Consider the following 27318-nt stretch of genomic DNA (forward strand, 5'->3'; position numbering starts at 1 on the left):
TTAGAAGAAAAATGGCATTAACCAGCTTGCACAAATAGAATGTGATCAGTTTGACGATTAACATTTACCTATACATAAAATGTTTTTTATTCCGATTCCAGAAATTTGTCGAAATCCTGATTTATTACCACAGCTTCGACGCGACATTAACGGGCAAGTCAAGTCATTCAAAGATCTTGAGAAAATAGATCCCAACATTGGTAAATGCCAGAGACAAATCTTCTTACAAAAGTTCATATAGGAGGTTACAATATTGTGAGATAGTCAAAGGTCGGAAGTAGAGACACTATTGGTGGAGTTTTCAGATACATTTGCCAAGCACAGACAAGACGTCAGCTACAACACGGAATTAAAGATTGAACTAACTCCAAAGCAGAAGCTTCCTGTTTATGTCCAAAGTCCAATGACACCAATACATTTGCGCGACGAGCTGATAGTTGAGGTAGTCTTTATCCACAAATACAATTTGATAACAACTGCTACACTTCTACACTCCGCATATAGCAACCAGAAAAAATGCAAATTTTGTCAAAAAATTGCTAAAATTTTTGATATTGGAAAGTTGAAACCTATTCCGCGTCAGCTAAAAAATTTTCAGTAACATATTATCCAACTCCTGATAAAATTTTCTGACCCCTGGGACTCAGAATCTTGAATAATGACAATAAATGTCAAAAAATATGAAAAAAATGCAACTTTTGCCAAAAAATGCTAAAATTCATAATGGCAAAAAGTTGAAAATCATTCCATTACCACTAGAAACTATGCATTCGCCTATCATCAAACCCTTTATCAAACCCTAGAGGAGGTTTCTTGACACCCAAGGCTAAAAAAAACTCAAAAAATGAAAAAATTTAAAACCCTGAAAAAAATTGAAAAAATTAGTATCATTTTGCGTGTTTGTGTTTGTAGTACCAAAACATATAGCTCATAAAATGGTCATAACAAGCAATTGGTCTCCTAAAAGGCCTTCATCAATGTTTAACAACTTCAACCTAAGACTAATCAAAGCAGAAATTACAAAAAAACATGAAAAAATGCACCATTTTGACCCCAAAAACTTAAAATGAACTTTTAACCTTAAATTAAGGCCATCCCAGCAGCTGCAAAACTATAAGCACTTGAAGGACTACAAAAACCAACTTTGGGCCTCTAATGAAACTTAATGCCCTCTGGGATTTACCTGTTTATCCCGTTTTGAAAGATCAAAGTCATTGAAAAATGTGTGAACACATCTTAAAAAAAATCACAGCGCACCAATACAATTCAAATTCTTTGAATTGTAAAAAAAAAATTAGGAGCGCTATAATAGCCGCCTAGAATTGAGGAAGCGGCTATTAATAACTTTGATCAGTTGAGAGCAGCGGATGACAGATTAAAGGACAGAGAAGAAACTTAAGTTTTTGTCATCTCGATTTGTGATCTCTTTAAGCTCATTCAGAATTGGCTATTATAGGTAGATCCTCCTTAAGGATCCAATTAATATTATATTGCATATCTCCTCTATGCCTCATTTTATGACGATACCGCAGTTTTTTGATCTATTCTCTTGAATCTTTTTTGTTTGTTATGCCATCGTAGTATTAAATAGGGGGTCAGGACCTTGTTTACTGTCATCTCTGATTGTTATATGGTACTCTGCTATAATAATAAAGTGTGTGTGTGCTGTAAAACTTTTTAGTAACGTATTACATCAGCAAAATTAATCCTTTCTTTGTTGCTACAAAACACTAGAGAGTGCGGCTGAGAAGCTGCAGGTTGATAATTAAGAGCAGTACAGGATTTAGTGTGATGTTTAGGATGACTATTGAGCTTGATTCCTGGCAAAGTTAAGGAACACCTGTTCCAAGCTAGTCTGACTGACACTGTAGTCCACAATCTTGAGTATGCCCTTGTTCTTTTCCATTGTGCTGAATACCTCGGACCACTTGAGGTCAGGTGTGGCCACTTGGTACTGGATCATGGTCTGGTGCTCGTCTTTCAACACACTCTTCGGGAAAGTGGAAGATATGAAGTCGTGGTACTCTCGCTTGTTCACACCTGAAGTAATTGGATACTCAACATACATTGAACGGGTCATTCCCATTATACCCCCAGCTTAGTGGTCAGATAACCTACGCCCCCCGCCAATCACGGTAAATATACAATAATGGGGGGCTATAATTTCAAGAGAAGACTTTAATGGGAAAGACCCCATTGGACATCTGTAGAACTTATCGAGAATCTGCTTAAGAATTGGTGCGAGCAGCTAGTGCAATTATTATAAACTATTACGAGGGTGAAAATTTATAAATTGTTGACGGCTTAGTGGGCAAATAAACCCCCATCCTCAGATTCCCCATGGGCTGCTCAGCCCTCAGAGACAGAAAGCCAGATATTCTATGTACGCCATGATGATATGACTTGAAAAATATAGACGTTCTATTGTAACTTTTTTCCTCTACCCAGTGAAGAGATTTAATAATGACTCGTACAGCCTGATATGTGTGATTATCCATTACAATTGCACTGCAAAGATCAATTTAGGAGGGTCATGATTTAGAAACGGGGGGACGGCGGGAGGAGGGGGTACAGAAGTGGGTAATTTGAAACTAGGATTGGATCTTTTCAACTATTGCCCCCCCTTTGGTACCTAGTAGAGAATCGCCACCCCTACTGTGCTATACTTTACCACAATATTATTTGGCCTACAGTTTAGATAGCCGAATATCAGTTTAAGTGCAATTGCGGACCGCTGTTCACGGCCATGCCTCTCACGCGCTGTGGGATGTAATCCGGAAATCGCGGGTCGGTTATCGCGGCGAAGCCGCGACGCGCGCCCACCGACCCGCCAGTCGGAAATTCTTTTCGCTTTGTATTCCATTTCGGCTAATTGCCCTAGCATGGCGCACTTTATTCTATCCAGTTTAACACAGTATGAGCATACACGGAAAGTTATTAGTCGTCTCTGATTGGTTAATAAATCGCTCGCTTAAAATCTATTCAAGAATAGCCCCCCCCCTTTTTGCAAAAGGGGGGGGGGCAATTGTTGAAAAGATCCCTAGTATTTACCCGTTGGATCGTACTCCAATTTGGCGACGAGAGTGAATCCCTGGCCGAACCTGGACTTGAGGTGTTGAGGGGATCCGAGACACTTGAACTCGCCATTGACCATGATGGCCAGTCGGGAGCAGAGGTACTCGCACTCCTCCATCGAGTGTGACGTCAGAATCACCGAGAGGGCATTCGTCCTCACCAGATGGAGAATCACTTTCCACAGAGACCTACGCGCACCCGGATCCATACCTGAAATTAATAGCATACATTAAGCTGCTCGTCTAGATCTAAGCTGCTAAGAATAAAATAGGTCACAGGAGTTTTATATATCCTTCCTCTCAAAAAAATTTGTGGGGGTGCAAATATATTATGCACACACTGGGGGGGGGGGGGGGGGGGCACAAACGAAACAGATCTGAAGATACAAACATTGCGTATTACCCCGCACGTGTTATTTGAATACAATGCTGTTTTATAACTCAACCATGCTTCACTTTAAAGTGTGCAGTGCAAATAAAATGCTATCACTAACCTACAAGCAATACTTTAATGGAGTTGAACTATAATTTACCAGAGAATAAGTTTGTTTACTTGCGTATCTAGAACTAACAACGACTCCGTGGCGCAACGGTAGCGCGTCTGACTCCAGATCAGAAGGTTGCGTGTTCGAATCACGTCGGGGTCATAAATTTTTTCATAAACAATACATTTAACAAGCAAACTATCGAGTGAACGTTATGAAGGACAGCAGTGACGAATCGACACAGGACGGCATGCCTTAAAGTGAGATTTTAAGTCGAATATTTCCCGAGCTCTTATTGGTTGATTAAAACTCAGTTGTCCAAAGGCAATTTTAGTGGAAAATAGCGTAATGAAGGTCTATGCGTGGTCGCAATAGATCTGGCCAATCAAATTTAAGCATTCGGATCTGATGCTCATTGTCTCATTCCCTAACGAAAATATCATGGTGCCGAATACAGGCTGCGATAGGCGGCCAAGCTCGCCAACCGGTCCGCGTCAACAAAGGTCTCCCATTATAGCGTCTCACAAATTAATCGGATCTTTTCCGTTTGTGCCCCCCCCCCCCCCCCCAGCTTAGTGGGCGCATATTATTTGCACCCCCCAGACGCACGTGCCATATTTTAACATAATGATTTACTATGTAATGGCACGTGCTCTGTAACTGGGGGGGCGCATAACGTACTGGGGGGGGGGGGGGGGCACAAACGGAAAAGATCCAATTAATCAACAATCCAGGGGGAGGGTGTCCGTCAAATAAAAACTTCATTGGAACAAAACAAGATCAACATAAACAAAACCGAAATTGCAGAACAAACCCCCCCCCCCCCCCCCCAGCTTAGTGAGCATAAATTTTTTATGACCACCAGACGCACGTGCTATTTTCTTACATAGTAACGTGCTATATAACAACATAGAATTTGTAACCGGGGGTTATAAAAACACTGTCGAGGGGGGGGGGGGGGGGGGGGGGGGGGGCGAAACAGAACAGATCAGAATTTCGTACAATGTTTACACAAAATACAAGGAAAAGAAAAGAAAAAATCGGGTCTTTCCCATTATAGCCACTATTGACACAAATGGAGCGCAATATCAGGGGGCTATAATTTCACGGGTGAGCTATAATAAGAAAATTAATACTCATCTGATCAAAAAATTTGCTATAACTTCTACGTTCAAAAGAAAAAAAATGTATTCCTAAGAAGAAGGCCAAAAACTTAACAAAAGCAAATGAAAACGTATGAACAAGCAAGTTCCAAAAAATCGACAATTTAAACACCATGTTCTTAGATTTAAGGACCAATTTATTGAAATAACACCTCAAATTCCCAGTTCAGATTTCAAAAGTTAAAAACGGGCTATCCGAAAAACAAAGTTCGTCATAACATATATTCAAACCTTTCGGAATAAATAGAAAAAAACGAACGCGTATCACAGCCAGTTTTTAAAATTTTAGGGCTACAAGTTTTGGGAAAACAGGAGGGTAGCGAGTACATATTAGATGATAAACGATTTGATTATTAGACAAACGATTTGATTATTAGACAAACGATAATACGTATAAACGATATGATTATTAGACGGAGCAACAAACTGAACATCCAATAAAAAAATAACAAAAACTAAAATAAATAGAAAAATCGGTGAGCGTGACGAATATAATAGTTATAGAGATGCAAATATTGATTAACGTACTCGATTTCTCTTGCTTGCAACTGTCAATGCGTCACAAATTCATTATCGGTCAAAAACCGACAAATACTCAACATTCTAAAAACACGCAAAAAGTATTTGAATTAAGGCTCTTGCAACCCATGCCAAAAAACTAGTTGCAGGAATATATGATGAGTGTTTTTCATTACCGAATTGAAATGGAATTTACTTACTGAAATGCAATAAGGTTCCAAAATTGCAAGGCCAGAAGGGTCAATAACTGTGTTTATTCATTGAAATGCATACATTAGATATAGTCGTGTAACTTAAAGAAAGACGTCATCCATGACTTTGTAATTAATATCTAGCCCAGAGTATAGCCCAAAAAGAAAGCAAAGTTAAGCTTAGCTTTCATTCTGCTTTTGAAAAGATCAGAGAAATGGTTGTCCTCCTGTATTAAAAAGGCAAAAACATCGATTGAAAAAAAAGAACTCTGAAATCGTCAAAGAGCTGATTTTTTATTCGGAAGCTATTCTAGGCGGATTAATTGTCTGATACTATTCTCCGTCAAGGGGCTATTATAGTCAGAAATATTTCTAAACTCAAGCTTAGAAAGCCTCAATTGCTGTCACATTTTTATATAAGAGAATATAACTGAGCAAAATCGGGTAAAACGGTTAACACAACACCCGAAAATCAGACAGAAAATAGAAACAAAACCGATTGAAGTTGGGCGAAATGCTTTCAAAAGACTGACGAACAATTGACCATGTCAACCGCTTTTTGCGCCTTAGTGAGGATAGCTTGAGCTTAATGGGTGGGGGGGTGTAACGCATAAAAAAGGATTCATATAAGTATCACAAATTTTTCCTGGGAGCAAATAAAAACATACAAAGTGGCTGAAAAACTGAAGTAAAATTTCAATTTAGGAGTGATTCTAGCTTTTGTATGAGGCATTCCTTCAAAACGGAAAAATTTAGTCGAGGAAAAACTGCTCAGTTGGCTAAAAAATTATCTGACATTGGATTTCAGTGCAAACTTAGCAGAAATTTTTAGATACTGGATCATATCAAACACTCATCAAGCTTTGAATATGTTATTTCCCCGCTCAAATGTGGCCTGATCCAACAGTTCCAGCTTACAGTCACTGGTAAAAAACACTATATGCCTAAAATTTCCTGTAGCTCAACAGAACATCTGAAATTCCAATAGTTCAAACTCAAAATGAAAAATATCTATTTGGGAAGAAAACGATTTTAATAGTATAAAAAATAGCGTAAAATAACCAAATGATCCCAAAATTTGAACCGATTCAAATCCTCGAAAACAAAATGCAAAAAACCTCCAATTTAAGAACTCCACGTTTGGCAGATAATTTAATGATGATACTCATTATTATCTAGCTAGATCAACAAAGATTGACTGAATTAAAGATACACTAGGCATGTAGTTCTCTTAACTATTATAGTGTCCGATCAACAGTTCAAGCTAACAGTTACTGCTTAACAACTGTATGTCTTATATTTCTTGTAACTCCACCAGATTTAGCTAGTGCATCTTTAAATAACTCTAGGATGATCAAATCAGATCACTTTAAGATTTGCCCCAGTAGATAAGTGTAAAAATAGTTCTCGAGATTTTTTAAGTATCAAGCTTACCTGTGGTCGGTTCATCTAAAAACACCAAAGGCGGCAACCCAATCATAGCAATAGCGGTGCTTAATTTTCTCTTGTTCCCTCCACTGTACGCTCTGGTCAGTTTGTTCGCATGAGGTGTGAGGTCCAGCAACGTTATCAACTCGTCAATACATTGTTCGATATACTCTGATCTCAGACCCCGAAGTCTGGCAAACATCCGGAGGGTTTCTCGTCCCGTCATCTGGTCAATTAATGCATCAAATTGTGGACAGTAGCCCATCATTTGCTGTGCCTTTTTGATATTCCTGGAAATGTTCAGTCCTTTGATGTAAGCAGTACCTCCCGACATCGGGATATCACCGGTCAACATTTTGAACGTCGTCGTTTTCCCAGCTCCATTGATTCCCAAAAGCCCGAAACATTCAGCTGGGGAAACGGTTAGATACATTTCCTTGACCGCGTTCACAGCGTTTACAGACCCGCAACACGGATCACCCATGTAGTAAGTTTTGTTCAGACCGTCAACAGCTAAAGTCGAGGTCTCTTTAGCTTGAATTCGATTATTCTTCACGTAGTTTTCTTCTTTCTTCACATCCATATCAGTGACGTCAATTTGGTCAGGATACTTCTGTTCATATTCAACAGTCCCCAATCGCATACGTTCTTCGTTATCCTCCAATTGGGAATACCCGTTCAGGTTAAGATTCATAACTCGAGATTTAGCAATCCAACTTTTAATCAACTGAGTCAAATTCGACTCAATGCAAACAAGCAAAATCCAGAAAATTACGCTTTGTAATAGGTAGAACACGCAGTACCGCGCCACTCCAGGTCTTTTCCAGGAAAAGAAATCAGCTGAGAACTCGTTAGTAAATTTATTTTCACAATACGTATCGCTGAAACCACTTTCAGAGCAAAGTTTATGTGCTTCGTAATTCGTGTAGAGATCCACCAAAGCTATTGGCAACGAGTACTGAGGAACGATGACCAGAAAGATCCAGCCAGTGGAATTTGAAGCACTTTCCTTTCCGAGAGCTTCAAGAATAACGACTGTTAACATTGTCCCGACAGACAATAAAATGTTGAGAGTCGTGCAGCGGACAAAAGCCGAAGTGGAGTCGTTGAACAAAAACGAGAAGCAGTACATCATCGGCAACGCAGCCAAACTGTACTCGCAGAAAATGAGAAAGACATAGAACAACCTTTCATCCGAGTAAGCATCAACGTGAAATATAGCAAATAGAATTATCAAAACGACGCAAGATGCTAAAAAGTTGATAAGATCCCAAACAAAAGCCGAGAGCCAGAAAATTGTGGGATCCAACCCGCTGACATATTGCAAATGTTTTGACTTTGTCGAACGCTCTTTTACAGGAAACAGGACGAAACTCGCGACTAGGAATGCGAAACCGAATGCGACGTTAAACGCGATGTTGAAACCCTGCCATATAGCAGCCCCGCTTTGCACCGCAATCTGTGAGTCCTCAATGGTGGGAGGGAGAGGGAAGTTAGAAGCTGTAATTTTGTGACTAATATTGTAACCTGCCAAAATGGCATTGCTGACTAAATTGAGCGCTAAAGGCGCCGTGTGATATGCTTGATTGTTGAACCATACTGTGATTAAGTCACCATAAAAACTCGCAGCTACCATCATTTTTGTGTTGTAATTTCCCAAGTCAAGTTTAGCCTCAGCTAATATCTTCTCTTCAACAGTGAGCGATCCTGAATTGATAACTTGAGACCCAACGTAAGAACAATTGGTGATAATCTGCTCGAATGCGTCACCGAAAAGCGAACCTTCACTGGCCGAAAACACGGTCATTGTTTCCTTATAATCTTCCAAATTCATCACCAAATCCGGCATGTTCAAATTATCCGGAGCTATTTTGGCAACTAAAAGCGCAACACTAACACAAAGGGCAGGGATCAGAATTTGAGCAATCGCAAGTTTTTTATTTCGCCAAGAATGAATCACTCGTTTTATGAACGTGGCTCGAAATTGTTGGGATGTTAGCTTAATCCAGGAATTGTGTTTCGCAGACGTGTCATTGTAGTGAAAGTTGACAGTTGAACTTAGTGAAAATGAATCCTCATTATAACCAGCTCCCGCTGAAGACATGGAATAATGTCTTCCGTCCGCATTGGCTACCGAATCGTCATCATACAGTTTTCCCACTCGAAGGAACACCTCTTCAATAGTCGTGACAGACACTCCATACGACTCGATTCCCAGCTTTTCCTGATTTTCCTCCATCGTTTGGAATAGATTGAAGAACATGTGAACAAACTTGGCGGGAAGGTTGATCATAAGCTCGCTGCCAATGTTTCGCTCAATATTGGCTCCTGGTACGTGTTCTTGGACTTTGCGTTGAAGGCGCTCAACATCACAGCCGTCATTCTGTAATCAAAAATGACACATACCTCGAAAAATAAAATGCAACTGTTCTATTTGAATGCTAATGTACGTGTAAATTTTTTTCTAAGGAGAATCAAATTCTGTTAATAGGAAACAAAATTTCACCTTGGACAACGACTTAGCTCATCAAAAACAACCAAACAAAATCTTTCTGTATAATGCCGGCAAAATAACAATAACTATTGAATTTGAGTAGACAGTTTTGAAAAGAAACAAGATGCCTGCCCAAAAAAGTGACAAGAAAAGAAGCGGCTACAAGCAATTGATACCAGCAATATAAAATTGTGAGTTGGGTAACATGACGAAATTAACTTTTCATCAACATCAATCAAGATTTTCACCAGTTGGAGAGGAGATTATACCTTAACAACAGTGAGTTGGTATCCGACGCCATATTTCTTCTTGAGAAAGAGAGAGGAACCCACACACTGCAACCTCCCATCGGCCATGATGGCTATTCTGTCTCCCAAAACGTCTGCTTCGTCCATAAAGTGAGTCGTCAACATTATAGTACGGTTCGCTTTACTTCCTATGAACACACAATGGATCATTAAAAAATAATGTTTGCATAATGTTCCCGCACTTTAGACGCAATTTTGACCGATCGATATATTTTTCCTAGAGAGCTGTGAGTGTTATCACTAGAGAGCCCGTCACATATAGAGTGTGAAATTCAAAATATTTTTCGCAATTTTGCCTTTTTCGAGTAGAGATCGAGGTTTAAAATTTTTGTGAACATTTCACAACTGATTTTGATAACAATTTTAAGTTTTAAATTTTTGTTATTTTTTCCCCAAATATCTAACGATTTGAAACATTTACGGGTTTCAGTATCCCTGAGCAACATATCGGCTCTTTTTTGACTCATCGTAGTTTTTTAGAAAAAAAAACATTTGCACTTGGATCTAGATTTTTCAGGGTTTAGAGCCCTTTTTCTGTTTTGATTATCTTGAGGCCAATTGACTTCTGTTTCGCTTCTCTCTCGTGGCTTTCTGGCGAAGTACAATTGTTATGGATTTGTTTTATTGGTGAATATATGCTGTTGTCAAAATTGTTATGTGGGCAAATAAGGATTTTTTTTTACTCTAACAATACGTGTTTTCATCAAAATGTTGTAATATTTGTCAAATTTTTGTTCTTGTATTGTATTGTTACTAAGGGCCAATACTGAGAGGTCTCGTTGGAGTTCTAACAGGGTTTAAGAAATCTATATAAAGTGTGTTTTGGCTGGAGTTCATAGCACATAGTTTTAATAGCGGGACACCATTTTTTATCAAATAAAGAAGATTAATTGTTAGTTTTGGCCATTTTTGATGGTTTTTTGTTGTCTTGCCCTGCAATCTCATTAATTAAAGTTCTCACAAGACAATAATATCTTTTTTTTATATGAATTTATAACCAATTTAATAGAAAATTTGTTCGAAAATATCCATGAGATATATGGCTTACCTCGATGGTGACTTACCTCGTGATTATATAGCATGAGTATCTCCATTTGAAATTGATCTGATTTGCATTCTCAATTTCGATTCAAAACTGTGACAGAGTTCAATTTTTTTAAATTCTGCAACCACTCATTCGTCTAAATTGGGAAATTTAACATCGAATCGAGATTAAATAAATACCACTTAAATGCCAATTCATTGTTACTTAAATGGCAATACAGTTTAAGATTTCGTTTGAAAACGGGATGGATGTTCATTTTTGGATTTCAATTTTTGTTTTTTTTCTGGTAAAATAGTCGTTGACTTCATAAAATTGATTTTTTTACTGGATAAACTGCATTAAAATTGATTTCATGTCTGTCGTTTTCTTCATGCCTGTCGATTCTACTTGAAGAATTTTGATCTCACTGGGGTGACCTTTTTTGTATAAACATATGTCCTTTTTTTAGAATCTATCAACTTTTAAAATATGAACTAAAATATGAACTAATTTTTTAAAGGCAGTAGTCTACCTCTGCTCCAATTGGTAGAGATTGCGGATCAGCGGAGTGGGAACATTGTGGCAAGGCTCATTAGCGAGCCTCCTCGTCCTTCTGTAAAAATCAACGTCTTTTCTCGAATGTCAACACAAATGACTGTCGAACAAATTTTGATAAAAAGATACCAAATCAGGCAGTCTTTTCCATTAGCAGAAACTGGTCATTGTCTGCGAACACGATTTAGAAGATACGGAAAGATTAGTTAGAAAATATTTTTGTTAAGAACGATTGTTCACATAGAACTGTGCCATTTGTTTTACCTAGTATAATTCACACGAGCAGTAGCACGCTGATGTCAGTTAGTTATAAGGAAACACAGAAGTGTTGTAAACAGACCACATTGAAACATTCCTGGAAAACATGTAAATATTTTCATTGATTGTAAAGATTTTCATTGAAGTTTCGTTATTTTACAATTTAGGTCTATTTTCTCTGGGACTGTTTTGTCTGGTACAATTTTGTCTGTTCACCGTACATGAAGCGTAAAAAGTTCAGAAGTGAAAACTTTTGAAAACTTCAGGCCTCAAAGTGTTTCCGAGAAACACATTTTTCATGGAGAATCGATTTAGCAAATTTTGTTACCAAAAACTTTAAATCTGGGTTCTTTCCATTTTAGTCCTCCCAAAAAATATAGATTCCACATTGGCAACATCTGGTACTCCAGGGTCTAGAGTCCCTGTCTCTACTAACACTTCAATTGGAAAGATTCATAGCACTAGGAAGGCTATGAGAGGCTGAACATGATAGATATCGCAGAATGGTTTTGTGAATTCAATTAGTATATTACCTAAAAGTACATCCCATGTTAGACGCCTGGCAGCTGGATCCATACCAGATGTGGGTTCGTCCAGAATCACAATTCTGGATCCTCCGATCAGGGCTATGGCGACCGAGAGCTTGCGCTTCATACCACCTGAACCACAACAAAAAAAATTAAGTCAGAATAGCACTTAAGGCTTTAAACACCACTATCGAATCATGGAATATCACTGATTTTATCGTTGCCTGGAAACATTTGATAATTTGAAACAAAGCAAGAAGGAATTGGAGCGAGCAAAACGTGCAGCCAAAAATGGGTTGGAAAAAAGTAAACGTGAAAACCTAAAATCGGAGGAATTGCTCAAATACAAATGATGTGCGGGGTTGAGTTAGGTTGTAGCTTGTAGGTTCAATTAGGTTAGAAAATGGAATGGACAAGGGGGGGGGGGGGTCTAAACCAACCAAAATTACCAATAACCCTATGAAATTACCCCTTTCTCAACAGTTACAGAGAATCATACACGTTGAAAAGTAAATTTCTAACACAGTTATCACGTTCAAATCTTTCAATATATAAAGGATAACTATCTCGCAAACTCAAGGTTTATTAGTTCAAGCCGTTTGGTACAACGAAATTCCAATAGGTCATACAACGAAAACAAGCAAAAAAATCACAAAATTACTCTAAAAAGCCTCACAGGGCGAAAACAGTTGCTGACATTTTTTAAAAGCATTTAAACATAACACACTGAAAAACAATGTTTAAAAACATAAGAACACCAGAATTCAGTAAAAACAGTGAATATCTCAATTTCACATCCATATCAACCAACTTGATAATATCCAAGTATAAAACAAAATACAACGGTTAAAAAAGATAAACAAACTAGCTATATATTACCCGCAAAAACCACAGGCTGGCGAAAAAATCCTCTATTGATTGGCAACTTATATCACGAAGATGACAGCTTCCAGCAACCTTTAAACATAATGTGGAGTTCAGTTTTGGGGAGAAGGCGCAGATACGAATAATCCGAAATTTTGCCCAACACAAAAATTTACGAAAGCAAACTGACAGCATGAATATTGACATGAAAACATAACTGTCATTAAAAACGATCATTTAGAAACACGACAAGATCATTAAACATAAACAAAGAACTTCGGACGAATTGCTGTCAAACGTCATGAGTCAAGTTATTGTTGTACTTAGCATAAATTAAGGCTAGCATCACTGGATAACCGTGGGGCAGAGAAAAGTGAAGGTGGGAAAAAATGTGGAAGGTTTCCGATTTAAAGCTTCCTTAGGCAACGAGTAATGCCCCTTCAATTCTGTTTTTGAGGGTGAAAAGTAAAATCGGCGAGACAAACACCAATAAAACAAAAAATTTAAAAAATGCACAAACTTTATTTGAGAGCCATTATAGATACTATCATTGAGACAGGCATCACAGTATCTCACATACACTGAAACCATAACTTAATAATAAAATTTTTAAAGCAACCAGATCATCGCGTGCGTTGTACACATTTACCACGTTCAAATCTTTAAAATATACAGGATAACTATCACGGAAGAGTACTCTTAAGAAACCGTCAATACAAGTGATTATTTCTTTTTAATTTTTGAATAAAAAAATTTTGTGGTAGAAATTTGGAACCCTTTTATTTCTGAAGCTCTAAGAAATGTGTTTAGCTATCCACTTACTTCATTCCTGTTCAACAACTTTTTATAGCTACACTTCAGAATACCACATTCGATATTTCAGACCGTTTGTACATTATTTGAAACTTACGTGTCATAAAAACTTGTTTCAAAATAAACAGAATAAAAACTCCGGAGAAATCAGCTTTTTCATGAAGTTCAAGTGCAATACGGTAATGTCAAGTCAACTAAAACGAAAACTGATGAAAAATGATTAATTCCCACAATTAATTCCATTGCTTTATATTAACAGCGTTTAATAAAGCCAAAATTTCTACCTCTACGCAAAACAGCTACAGAGCATAGTCTTTTCCTGAAAATCGAAAATGCTACATCAATTGACAAAAGTCAGTCCACAAAATATAATTCTACATGCTGAATTGCTTGTCTTTGAGGAGCATTTTCTAATTCAAATTCAGTTTTATTTTCAATTTGGTATGTATCGAATGTAAACGGGTACAGCGAGGGATAGGATATTAGGCAAAAACTCGATTAGGCGAACACAGATTTTGTAGCCATTAGGCGACAAATTTGAACTAAGTTTTGTAGACACTAGGCGAATACAAATTAAAGCACTTAAGGGCCATACTCCAACATCCATTTGACGCTATAAAGTAATCAAGTGTCCCCAGCATATCTCTTCACATGAAAATGTGTAAACAAAGCATATTTAAAATGTAGCAATTTTTGCCCCTCCACAATAATAGGGAAGAGGTATTTGGCAAAAAATTTGAGGAGAAAGGAAAACATGATAAAAGATATTAATTGCTTTATTCTAATTTGCTTAGAGTTAAGAGACGTAAAAAAATCGAGAAAAATGTTGCCATAAATGCTGGACGGACATAAAATGAGGTTTTACAAACGCGCAATATTAAAAAAAACTATAACTGTTTTTGTATGCTATTATCATGTAGACATTTGTTAGGGACACTTGAGTACTTTATAGCGTCAGGTGGATTTTTAAGTGTTGTTATTCGTATTCGTCCAATGTCCACAAGACTTAAGTTCAAAATTTTTGCCTAATGGCTATAAAATGTGTTCGACTAAGCGCGTTTTCGTCTAATATCCTACGTCCCGATAGAACTTTAACTTCATTAAATTTTAGAAAGATAAAAGAGTATTTACGGAGTCCTACGTGAAATCTGTTCAACTTAATCAAGACTGCATCATTTGCAGTAAGATTTGCATCCTTGTGAAATCAAAATCTTCATGATCAGATCGACGTGAGACTGAACTTACTGCCTCCAATGGAAAACTGGTTAACTCCTGGCATCATCCACAATTTATTGGAACCAAAACACTATACATTTACAGTCGATCCATACAGAAATCAAGTAAAACAAAAATCTGCCCAACTTCAAATGCTCTGCAAAAACAGGCAGTTTACCTTGTAAAACTGTAATTAGAGCCTTTACTAACGTCAATGAGCTTATGTTTCCTGATAACGGCTTTTAAAAATGAAACGCATGGCGACAAAGGAATTCGTAGATGAGATGAAGAATGGCCTGTCTACAGAATTGAACGATTCTCCGAATCAGAGAAACCGAAATTATCAATAACTACCAAAAATTCTTATCATGGGAACAGAAGTGTTGCCAAATAGTGTTCAAACTTCTCATTCTTTCCAAAACAACCAAAGCTAGCTATTCACTTGGAAAGAACAACCGCTGAATTACCAACGTTGTAATTAAACGCGTGAATTTTACCTGTTTAATTCATTTCTGAGGACGAAAAGTTAAAAGGGTCAGACCAAAAATTGTTCAAGCGAGAAATCGCATTATACATAGCCGGCATATTGCAAACGAAAAATGAATCTGCCGGCTTGCCGGCAGATTGCAAGCCCGCAGATTGCATTGAAAAAGTGACTGAAAACGTGAAGCGACAGAATGTTCCAGAATAAAATGTAAAACGAAAGAGTATCAGACAACGAAACAAAAAAAAAACATAGCCAGAAAACTTCTGGAAACGACTCAGAGTACAATATTGGCTGCCCTAACATAATGAGCCTCATAGCTGATTATGCAAATTAATATGAAACATTAAATAGCAAAATGACCAAAATCTGATAAAAAATTTAATTGAGATTTAATTGCGGCTCCAAAATAACCACAAGAACCGGCAAAAGCCTTTCGAAACAGTTAGTTCTCATTCAAAAAAGACTGCCAGCTGATAGAAAAAAAACGACAAATAGTTCATATAGAGAAGACCAAGGAAAAGAAAGGAAGGACAATGTAAAAAAAATAATGAAAAAAAAATGAACAAAATTATCCACAGAATGCTAAAATGTTAATTCCCATCAATCATTTAATCCCGGCAAATAAATTTTATTACTGCTTCCGTTCAGGCACTCACCCAATACCAACTTATTGAACAACAAAAAATGCAGAAAACGAAAAAACAATCCCGAAAAAATATGATTTTGTAATATTTATTTCAGTGAAAAGTGCTCTCCCTGACTTTCAATAGCACTTTTTAGGCGCAAAACCTATGAATTAGCTGCTAATTTAAAAAATTATAGACAGAAGTTTAAATTAAGCAAATAAAATTCTTAAAAAAATCAAAAACAGACAAAAATCGACAAAAATTTGCTTAAGCTCAATTATCTTTAAAAAAAAACATTTCAAAATAAAAAAATTGTATCGCAAGCCAACTGAAAACAGTAAAAACAGCTAATTTGAATCCTAGAACTCCCATATGCCAAAAAATTGGAAGAAAAATACAAAAGCTGCTATAAAAAAAGGCGTAAAAAATGGCAAATTAGTAAAAACAGCTGAAAATTGAATCTAAAACGTTGTTTTTTTTATTCAGGCGTTCAAAAAGCTTTCAAACGCACTTTTACTAGTTTGGGTATACGATGGAAACATCTTTAACAGATAAAAATGGAGTTTAAACGAGAAACTGCTTTGAAAATGCCGCACGTGATAAAAAAAATTCGCTCGCTCAACGAAAATTTTTTCACACCTACTCTTCTCGACCTCTCTCTCAAAAATATAACATGAAAAGGAAATCACTCTCTCTTCTCTCCGCTCTTCACTTATTTGACCTAAACAGTTAGTTTTCAGGCATTTTACCTCCGGTTTCCAATACACTCCAACAAAATTACCGATCAAAAAAAGACTCCTCCAATACTCCTCTTCGAGTCGTAAACACAAAGAGCACCACAATTTAGCTCCGCTCAGCTTACAGCTTCGCAGCTATAAAAAGGACTAACAGGACTAATATAATTGCAACAAACTTCGTTTGAGAGCAATTAAACAGAAATTATGAACTCATCAATTGGGCAACTAAAAGAAGGAACTGATGATAATTACCTGAGAGTGTTTTCGACTTGGCGTATTGTTTGTTCTCGAGTTGTAACTTTTCCAACAAATCTGGGATCTCAAATTGCAACTCATGCGCAGTCGCACCTTTCAGAGATCCGAAGAAGATCAAATGCTCCTCGACTGTCAGCTGATCAAACAGAACATCATGTTGAGGACATAATCCGAGACTCTCGCGAACTTTGCCCAGTTGACCTTTGAGCTTATATCCGTTCACAACAGCGTTTCCACTCGTAGGCGGGAACAAACCAGTCAGCATCGACATTGTTGTGCTTTTCCCAGCTCCATTGTGTCCCAATAAAACCGTAATCTGGTCGTCGTACATATTCAAATGCAAATTATTAACTGCAACTTTTTCTCCAAATATTTTCCGCAGACCAATAACTTCAATTCCCTTACGAAGTCCCTTCGGTTCGTCTTCAATGTACTGCTTCGAGCAATCCGGTTCCGCGTCCGTTTCGGCATTTTGGACGTTAGCCGATCCGACCCAGTAAGATTTCTGGAATAGGAAGTAGAACTTCTGGGGGTATCCAAAATCTCCTGGGAACACAGCTTCCACATACCAAGTGAGAAACCCGTACAATAGAATGTCAATTAAAAGCATGACTAGGACACTGAGAAGAGATACGTTATCGTCACTGTTGACAGGCTGAGCAAGGACGCTCCACTGGGCGCCGACCCCACTGGCCTCGTACTGGCCTATGATGTAGGAACCAATACCCATGGCAGTGTTGCACAGTAGGCAACTCAGAATTTTAGCAAGCTGGGATAGAGAGTCGTAACTAAAACGCAGGCCTTCATCACACACTCGCTGAAGATGTGACAATGGTACAAGGGCGTATTTTGTTGTTCCAACATTTTGAAAGAAACTGAGTAACTATTTTGCAAGCTGTCTTTCACTTCTTCACTCACCCTATATTCCAAAACTTATACGCATTTTAAGACTAGCTATCAACAATTCTCTTCACTATTATAAAGCTTTTAAACTGTTGATTGCATGTAGATGGCAATTTTGGTAGGGAGACAGCTCAAAAAATTATGATAAACTCTTCCGTAAGTTTTTAACTAAAAACTTTCTGCCGCGACCCGGGATCGAACCAGGGACCTTTAGATCTTCAGTCTAACGCTCTCCCAACTGAGCTATCACGGCTTGCCTTTCATGTAAAGAGCGAGAAAGTAACGAATAACACGTCAGAGACCTCCGATCTTTGCATTGTACAAAGTAAGCAACCATTGAATTTAAAACCATTATTAGCATCAAAAAGTAACCCGCTTTAACAGGCATTGCAAAGAATCACAATAATAATGGAAAAATTTTAACTCTAGCAAATCGATATCTCAAGTAGCTCATTAAAAATTGGGATCTTTTCCGTTTGTGCCCCCCAAGCTTAGTGGGCGCATATTATTTGCAACCCCCCGACGCACGTGCCATATTTTTAAATGATGATTTACTATGAAATGGCACGTGCTCTGCAACTGGGGGCGCATAACGTACGGGGGGGGGGGGGGGGGGGCACAAACGGAAAAGATCCGAAAATGTTTAGCAGCATCATAGCTAAAACAACTGCAAAAATGAAATACATGGAAGCCAGATTGCCAAATATAGCTGCGAAATTGTCGGATCTTCTCTGCTAGCCCCCCCCCCCCCCCCCAGCCTTATATAGCCGTTAAATTTGCACCCACCAAAATCTAAGTTTTCGTGAATTATGAGAGCGATATTCGCACTTCATTGAAACAAGTGTCTAGGTAGATTGAAGGCACTTTTAGAATAGTTTCCTTAAGAAGTTTTGAAAAATCAAGCCCTTATTGTAGCCGATAACACCAAAAATGATCTAGTGCAGAAATTTTTATTGATGATTACGTTATATGCAACAAAATTTGGTTGAATACGTAATACTTTCAAACCGGTGACACCCAAATGTCATATTTTACCTGTAATTAACGAGATTAGGTAACAAAAAGAAAAATAAAAAGAACAAACTTGCGAAGTTAAACAGTTTTTTTTAGTTTTGGAAAACGATTGTTTTTCAAAGTCACGGAAGCCATCAGCTATCTACTAATATCAGAATATCGGCTCATCTATTCCTCCATGAAAAGCTAATGAAACCTATCACTATACAGGGAATTTCATACGACTGAAACGACAAAGTAAAAATGACAGTTAAAGAGAAAATTAAAAATTCAATTAATTTCTTCAAGAAAGAAGTGTCGAGGCCGTGAAAACAATAATCTAGATCTTTCAGGATGTTCAATTGTGTCTTGTTTTGAACGCTAATAAGGTGATTTGAGAACTGTCAACAATGTGATAATGTGGCAAAACTAGAAAACGCGAACAAGTGGCAAATATCTAAAAACAAAAAAAATCTAGTAATATCAAAGCCAGAGAACATTAACTTCAGGCTCAAAACCGCAATCGAGACTAACCTTTAAATCAGTAGAATGAAGAAGCATTCTTTCTTTGCTGACACTAAGCCACAAGTTGACCAAAAGAAAAAAGAGAGGAAAACAAGTTGACCAAAAGAAAAAAGAGAGGAAAACTTCATTAGGCCATTATTTATTTAAAAATCATTTTTTTTAGTCGAAACGATCATAAACTTTCAAGTAAAAACTAAATGCATTAGCTTGGAGCTGCTTAGGAAGCCAATTCGACCTATCACTCCTGAGCTTTAATTTTATATGTTCTGTTCTTTATTATTGAAAAAAGGTCTTTTTTTCAAAAAAAAGACCGACTGATTACAATACTAATTCTTTTTGGATTGTAACAGTCCAAGATTGGCCCAAAACTAGCCCTACTAATGCTTATTGTCCGTTAAGAACAATTGATTTTTCGAAAATTGTAGATATAGATAATTTGTTAGTTGAAAACTCAAAAATAATTTCTGCATTTTTGATAATCAATGAGTAAAGTTAGCAAGAAACGGCAAAGTTTTAATTACAGAGCACTCTCAGTGGAAGTTGTAGTAGGAATAGCCCCCTCCTGAGTCTGGAAAGATCGTATTAGTGTTGTTTGGGGTTGTACTGCCGGCAATTTATTCAAAGTGGGCTAAAATAGCTTATTTCGTGCTATTTTGGATGAAAAAGCCTGAATTTTGAAATATTTGGCCAGAGTTTTTGACCGAAATTAAATCAGAAAAATAAACAATGATTGTCTGTCTTTAAAAATAAAATCAACGACACTATTCTTAAAAATTTTATCAAATTTTAGCAAAATTGACGAAAATTTAGGCAAAAACTTTGGAAAATGTGAATAAAAACAACGTGATTTCACTCTGCTTTTCTCAGAAGTTTAATTCTCGATAACTCCCTGTAAAAAACGAAAAATAAAAAAAATGTTTTTAATTCCATATTCTACGCTGGACGAGCTTTCTAATGATACCAGTCTCAACTCTCTACGATGAATATATCGATCGGCGAAAATTGACTGAACAAAAAAACCCATTTGAGTATATAGTTCCTCCCCCCCTCAAGAGGGGTCGGAACAATAACCAAAAACTAGCATTAAACTAAAAATACAAGCATAAAAATTGCAAATATTTTTGTAAGGAGGAACTCCAAACATCTGTTTCCTATCAGAATAGAAAGATGTCGATAATCAAAAAACTTAAAATAGAGCCCGGAATTGACAAAAAAAGGTAATTCCAAACTTCAAAAGCAGACGAACTGAATATTGCAAACCAAACAGACAAACAGTGAAGGTTCACAAACTTTGAACAGTAATATAACATGTACAATTCCGAAATAGAACCATTTCCAAAAGGAAAGTGAACTTGAAAAAGGAAAATAACCTGTCATTGTACACGATGAGCAATTATTGCACTTTATTAGCACCAAAAAATAACTGGCATTAACTCGCAATGAAATGAATTAGAATACCAAAGAAAGTATTTAGCTTTAGAGCATTAATTAATTATTTTAATATAGCAAGCAGGTCCATGAAAAATGCTTTAGCAGCATCATATGTCAAAAATCTGCAGAAAAGGAAGAATATAATTGCCGGACAGCCAAATACAGGTGCAAAAAAGACTTACAAGCCTTATGATTCTGATACAAACGGATAGAAGCGAAGCCGACAAAAAAATCAAATAAAATAAGACCATGAAAAAATTTGTTCCACTTGTGCAGCTTGTTCCACTATACTTCACAGAAACTTTTTAACTAAGAACCTCGATTGCATATACCAATTTCTTTGGGCTCAAACTAATTTAAATGTCACTTTTGTTTTTGTTGAGTGACGTAAGTCACCTAGGATCAATCTCTTATCACGCAAATGATCAAACAAATTCTTGAAAAAATGGAGAAAAGATAAAGGCGTCACACGTTCGGAGTTGCCATCAGTGATTGGAACAACTCCATTCCAAAGTTTGAATACAGCTTTTCCGCTTGAATGAATGTAAAAAAGAATTGAAAAGAAAACCCTAAATTCTGTTACCTAATAAGCAGACAACCGTCCATTTTAGGAAACATAGAACAGAAAAAAAACAATATTACCGGAAATTATATTGGGCTTCAATTGGTCTAGATGAATTGCAGACAATTGTGCTCTATCAGAAAGGCAAGAACTCGAGAACCAAAATTGTAAACCAAGCGAAAAGGAGAGAAAAGAACAAATTTGTCAAACAAAAAATGAAATTAGCAAAAAACAAAATATTTGATGAAGGTTCTCAGTAATTGTATCTTCGAAAGCAACAGTATCAATCGAAGCTCTACACAAGAAACCAACTGTAAGCTTGGAGCAGATTTTGTTGGCCACAAACTCAAAAATACAAATATAGCAAAGATCTAAAATCAGCAAGATTTTAAGCAGGCGCAATTCTGTTTCGATATTTAAGTGATAAACAGTGTCAAAATGTCAAAAACGGATAAAACGTACAAAAGTAGCAAAAAGTTGCCGAAATGAGCTACTATCATTAAAACCAATTTCCTGCCAATTAACTCCATTTATTTCTGCATACACAAGCTTTATAAATAATTATGGCCAAAGATGATAAAATTCGGTCTCGTGCAATACTTTCCTGAACTATGATTAACTGTGACCGACACGAATGCAGCTTAGGGCTCAAGAAGTTTACCTGTTTATCCCATTTGTTAGATAAATTTAGCGAAAGTTCTCTTTGCTAGCAGTCAAAAACAAAATAAAACAAGAAAAATCAAATTTAATTGCCTCTATCGATTCATGTTAAGTTTAAAAAAATCAGACAGTTTAAGTTTAGACAATTCGAAGGAGAGAAAGGAAAATAAGAGTGTATGGGAGGGAAAACGAATAACACACGGACCTTTGTTTTTTTCATGACGAAATTTCGGTACAAGAAACAGACCTGAAAGCACCGCCTTGTTAAAATCATAGCGCAAATTTACTATAAAACTAAAGTTCAGAATTAAGTATAATCAGATAATTCAACTTTTATAATTTAAACATAAACCAACTAACGCCGGAAAAATTGCGCTGAAGGGGAGGCGGCGCAATTTAATTCAGGGGCCGCAGCCTAGATAAATTTTTCTGTATGGGTGCATCAGCCGAAGGTAGAATTCGAACCCCGACCACAATATTTTACAAGTTCGAAGAACATGCAGTTAAATATTTATAAACGGATATCTGTTGCAAAACGGCGGACGCTTGCATCAAAGACCAGTTTTGATAGACATATCCGCTACTAAAACGATTTCAATGAATCCACAAGTCTTTTGCGCTTGAACAATGAAATATAACCAAGCGCCGTCGGACGAATTACTCTGGGACGGCAGGCAATAGGGTGAGCTTGGGTCGTGGTTATCTAAAGGTTAGGAGGCTAGCCTCAGTGGCAATAATAAAAGTGGGGTCCGTCCAAACCTTGCAAAATCTCCCATAACGTTGTGAATTTCTGCCTCCTCAAACTTTTCTCAGCAGTTTCGCTGAATCGTACACTTGGAGTTTGGCAAACTCGTCAACTACAACTCGTCAAGATAGCTAATCGTCATCTTAATACCATCGCGTTTTGCCGTTTCTTTTGACAGAAAGTCAATTCACTCAAGCTAGCTAAGGAATCGCACGACAATAATTGCTTCAAACTGTCCGAGAACAGTTAAAAATATACAATAGGTGAACGTACAAAAGTAGCAAAAAGTTGCCGAAATGAGCTACTATCATTAAAACCAATTTCCTGCCAATTAACTCCATTTATTTCTGCATACACAAGCTTTATAAATAATTATGGCCAAAGATGATAAAATTCGGTCTCGTGCAATACTTTCCTGAACTATGATTAACTGTGACCGACACGAATGCAGCTTAGGGCTCAAGAAGTTTACCTGTTTATCCCATTTGTTAGATAAATTTAGCGAAAGTTCTCTTTGCTAGCAGTCAAAAACAAAATAAAACAAGAAAAATCAAATTTAATTGCCTCTATCGATTCATGTTAAGTTTAAAAAAATCAGACAGTTTAAGTTTAGACAATTCGAAGGAGAGAAAGGAAAATAAGAGTGTATGGGAGGGAAAACGAATAACACACGGACCTTTGTTTTTTTCATGACGAAATTTCGGTACAAGAAACAGACCTGAAAGCACCGCCTTGTTAAAATCATAGCGCAAATTTACTATAAAATTAAAGTTCAGAATTAAGTATAATCAGATAATTCAACTTTTATAATTTAAACATAAACCAACTAACGCCGGAAAAATTGCGCTGAAGGGGAGGCGGCGCAATTTAATTCAGGGGCCGCAGCCTAGATAAATTTTTCTGTATGGGTGCATCAGCCGAAGGTAGAATTCGAACCCCGACCACAATATTTTACAAGTTCGAAGAACATGCAGTTAAATATTTATAAACGGATATCTGTTGCAAAACGGCGGACGCTTGCATCAAAGACCAGTTTTGATAGACATATCCGCTACTAAAACGATTTCAATGAATCCACAAGTCTTTTGCGCTTGAACAATGAAATATAACCAAGCGCCGTCGGACGAATTACTCTGGGACGGCAGGCAATAGGGTGAGCTTGGGTCGTGGTTATCTAAAGGTTAGGAGGCTAGCCTCAGTGGCAATAATAAAAGTGGGGTCCGTCCAAACCTTGCAAAATCTCCCATAACATTGTGAATTTCTGCCTCCTCAAACTTTTCTCAGCAGTTTCGCTGAATCGTACACTTGGAGTTTGGCAAACTCGTCAAGTACAACTCGTCAAGATAGCTAATCGTCATCTTAATACCATCGCGTTTTGCCGTTTCTTTTGACAGAAAGTCAATTCACTCAAGCTAGCTAAGGAATCGCACGACTACAATAATTGCTTCAAACTGTCCGAGAACAGTTAAAAATATACAATAGGTGAACCAGACAAAATCGTTTAGCAACATTAGTTCTCTTTTCAGAATTTCTAACTTTGAAATTTTCCATAGAAAATGCGCAGCACACATGTAAATTTAGAACGATGCAAAAAAACTGAAACGTTTCCTAGTTATACGCGTACATTCTCCGCCCACCTGTTTGATATGAGTAGCCATGGGAGATACGTTAGGAACCAAATGAGGGTGGCAATGACAGCTGCCGAGTTAGCTTTTGAGAAGAGAGTGGACAGGAAGAAACAAAGCATCATAGAGGAAGTTCCGTAGAGCAGAACAAACACAAAGATCACTGACCAATCAGAGTACGGCAGCACCTGGAAACGAGAAAACAAACGATAGAATTGATTAAAGAGCTCAGATACATAAAACTAAAGAGCTCCATTAGAGCACCAAAACAAGAATCTTTTCATTTCAACATCGAATGTGATAAATGCATGGATACATTACACAAATAATAAAACTTACACCAAATTCGAATCGAGCTTGTTTTAAGTATGAATCAGCACTTTATATCAAAAATTTTAGTCCGAAGTTGAACTTATGCGAATCTTAATACACACTTTAGTATTTTTATATCATGATCCATTGAGACTTTTGGATCAATCCGTTAACCGTTTAGAATTGACCAGATTTCCGTTTAGAATATTTCAGAAAAATCGACGCTCAATTTCTGGTGGCAGTCAAAACTTTTGAGACAAAAAGACAGTTTAGCAATAGCAATTGACATTTAGTTACCGCTAAGGCTAAAACCAAGACCTGAACCAAAGATATCAACAGTTACTTTTAATGACTTCACCATTTCAGAACAGGACATCAAATGTTAAAACATACTACTCACTTTGAAGTAACCTCCAAAAAGCCTGAAAAAAAGATTCTTAACATCCTTGTAACCTTATGGAGTATCCAAGTACTTTGGAGCTATTAATTGTTCTATTCACATTGACTGAGTCTTTATATACATATAGAACACATTTTACCGGATCTATTCTGTGCCCCCCCCCCCCCAAGCTTAGCAGGCATATACCTTTTACGCCTCCTATGCGCACGTCCTACTTTTTAAAAAATAATTACATGATATTGTATAACAAAACATAATTTGTAAGTGCGGGTATAAACACTACGGGCCTAAGCATAATAGACCCATTTTCATAAATTATCTGCCAGGCGACACTTTGAACGGTTCCTTCCCCTGTGAACATTTTTTTCAATACCATGCGTGAAAAAAAGGCTTGTCAAACCGATTATGGTTTATACAGTTTTATAAGAGAAGGGACTATCTAAAACAATAAATGTACACTATTATAAAGGTGCAAAAACATTAATTATAGAGGGTTACAACCTAACAGGGGAACAAAAACAGTTGTTCAAAAACAAACAAAAACAAAAAACATCACAACCTTGCCAAAAAAATGTTATATTCACAACAAAACTTATTATTTTTAAAGCCAGATCTCGATTAGCCAATTTTTGGTGACGAATTATGATAATCTATTACATGATGATCTTGTTTCTAGCTATGCTTGCACATATGATGAATTGAATTTGAGATCAGCTGGTAATAGATTGTATAAACAAGTATTTAGAAGAGCTTGCATGCTATACCATTCTGGACACCACACCATCCAAGGAGTCTTATGAAACAGCCCTACTAGACACTTACTAGAGATATTAAGCTTGAAAGCTTGAATAAACGCCGGCGTAATATTGATAAAAAGTAGCCAATAATCTTACCACGATATCAATACATTTCAAGTTTTGTTTCAGTAAGCTTCCTCTAACCTTGTATTCACTCATTTTTGCGCAGAGAAATATTGTAGTGAGACAGACTACAGTCAGGGTGAAACATGAGTACTGAATAATCCACGCAGTCCAGTGAAGATAGTTCTCTAAACCCATAATCTTCATCGATTCCTTCAACCGCTTTTCTTTTTCCACCACCAAATTCTTCACTATATTAAACGTCATGAACACAAAACAAAGCAAAAAGAGGTTTCCGAGAAAGCTTTCTAGCACAGTAACGAAGTTATCCTTCGTAAAAGCCGGATACGGAAACCTTTTAGCTAACAGCTTCAAGTCATCGACATCTGGAACCCCGAATGATTCCATGATTGACAAATCCAACGCCGTCTGAACTATGGAAAATAGCTCGAGATAATAACTGGGAAGACCTCCAAAATCATTCAAATCGATCTCATCCGGAAAGTTGGGGTATTGATCATGGATGATTTCGTCAATTTGGGGGTAGTCCGTTAAGTTGATATGACTGTCTTCAAAGCTTGGATTGCGAGGTCCGTTTGGAAGTTGCACTGGGTACAAAGTTGAAGTTTCCCAGGTGCCGTAATTTTTGCCCAGTCTAAGTGAGTATGGAAATCTTATTTTGTAAGAAGTGATTTCTCCTGAAGTTTCGTCGAACACAATCCCGCATAGAACTCCGTCCATTGAACTGTCATCGTGCGACAACTGAGATTGCATTATTGACTCGTTGTCGAAAGGCAGAAGACCTTCTATCAAACACGGTATCCTAACAGCTGCTGCATTTGCTAGAAGTTCAGCCTGTGGATTTGACCTCGGAGCGTAGGCCAGTTTAAGATCAGTGAGATTGTAATTAGGTATATAACTGATCAACTCTTGGAACTCATCGCACGATATCTACAGGCAAGCTTTTGACATCGTCTGACAGTTCAGCGAATTGTTCGCTATGGGCTTAACTTTTCCATTAAAGAACCAATTTTTTTCATGAGTGAGAAATCAAAAATGTGCGTGTCTGTATATAAAACTGTGTATATAAAACTTTGTATTTAGTACCCATTAAAAATGAGAAAGAACCATGTCTAATGTTGAACAAATACAGATCACGTTTAGATTAAAAAAAAACAAACAAACTGGCTATCATCGGACGAATTGCACTCGATCGACAGGCGGGGAAATTTAATTCAGAGGTGTAGCCAATAGAAATTTTTACGGCTACTAATGAATT

At 37.1% G+C, this 27318-nt stretch overlaps 1 protein-coding gene and 2 non-coding genes across 3 annotated transcripts in view; 1 reads left to right on the plus strand and 2 right to left on the minus strand.

Moving 5' to 3' along the window:
* Positions 1-1581: 1581 nt before the first annotated feature.
* LOC142351984 (phospholipid-transporting ATPase ABCA3-like) overlaps positions 1582-27318 on the minus strand; it is a 32442-nt gene continuing 6705 nt past the window's right edge. Inside the window, exons 3-10 of the mRNA XM_075404278.1 lie at positions 26121-26990; positions 24480-24655; positions 17021-17811; positions 12033-12158; positions 9624-9790; positions 6867-9243; positions 3052-3285; positions 1582-2040 (exon numbers count right to left, since the gene is read on the minus strand). Of these exons, the coding sequence (XP_075260393.1) occupies positions 1805-2040; positions 3052-3285; positions 6867-9243; positions 9624-9790; positions 12033-12158; positions 17021-17811; positions 24480-24655; positions 26121-26990 (4977 nt within the window). The 3' untranslated portion in view covers positions 1582-1804. The remainder of the gene's footprint in view (positions 2041-3051; positions 3286-6866; positions 9244-9623; positions 9791-12032; positions 12159-17020; positions 17812-24479; positions 24656-26120; positions 26991-27318) is intronic.
* On the plus strand, positions 3650-3721 carry Trnaw-cca (transfer RNA tryptophan (anticodon CCA)). The gene has a single exon. It is a non-coding gene; the product is annotated as a tRNA-Trp (tRNA).
* Positions 18107-18179, minus strand: Trnaf-gaa (transfer RNA phenylalanine (anticodon GAA)). Its single transcript has one exon. It is a non-coding gene; the product is annotated as a tRNA-Phe (tRNA).

The sequence above is a fragment of the Convolutriloba macropyga genome, chromosome 13 (genome assembly GCF_964194025.1).
Source record: "Convolutriloba macropyga chromosome 13, txConMacr16.3, whole genome shotgun sequence".
In the NCBI taxonomy this organism is placed as follows: Eukaryota; Metazoa; Xenacoelomorpha; order Acoela; family Convolutidae; genus Convolutriloba; species Convolutriloba macropyga.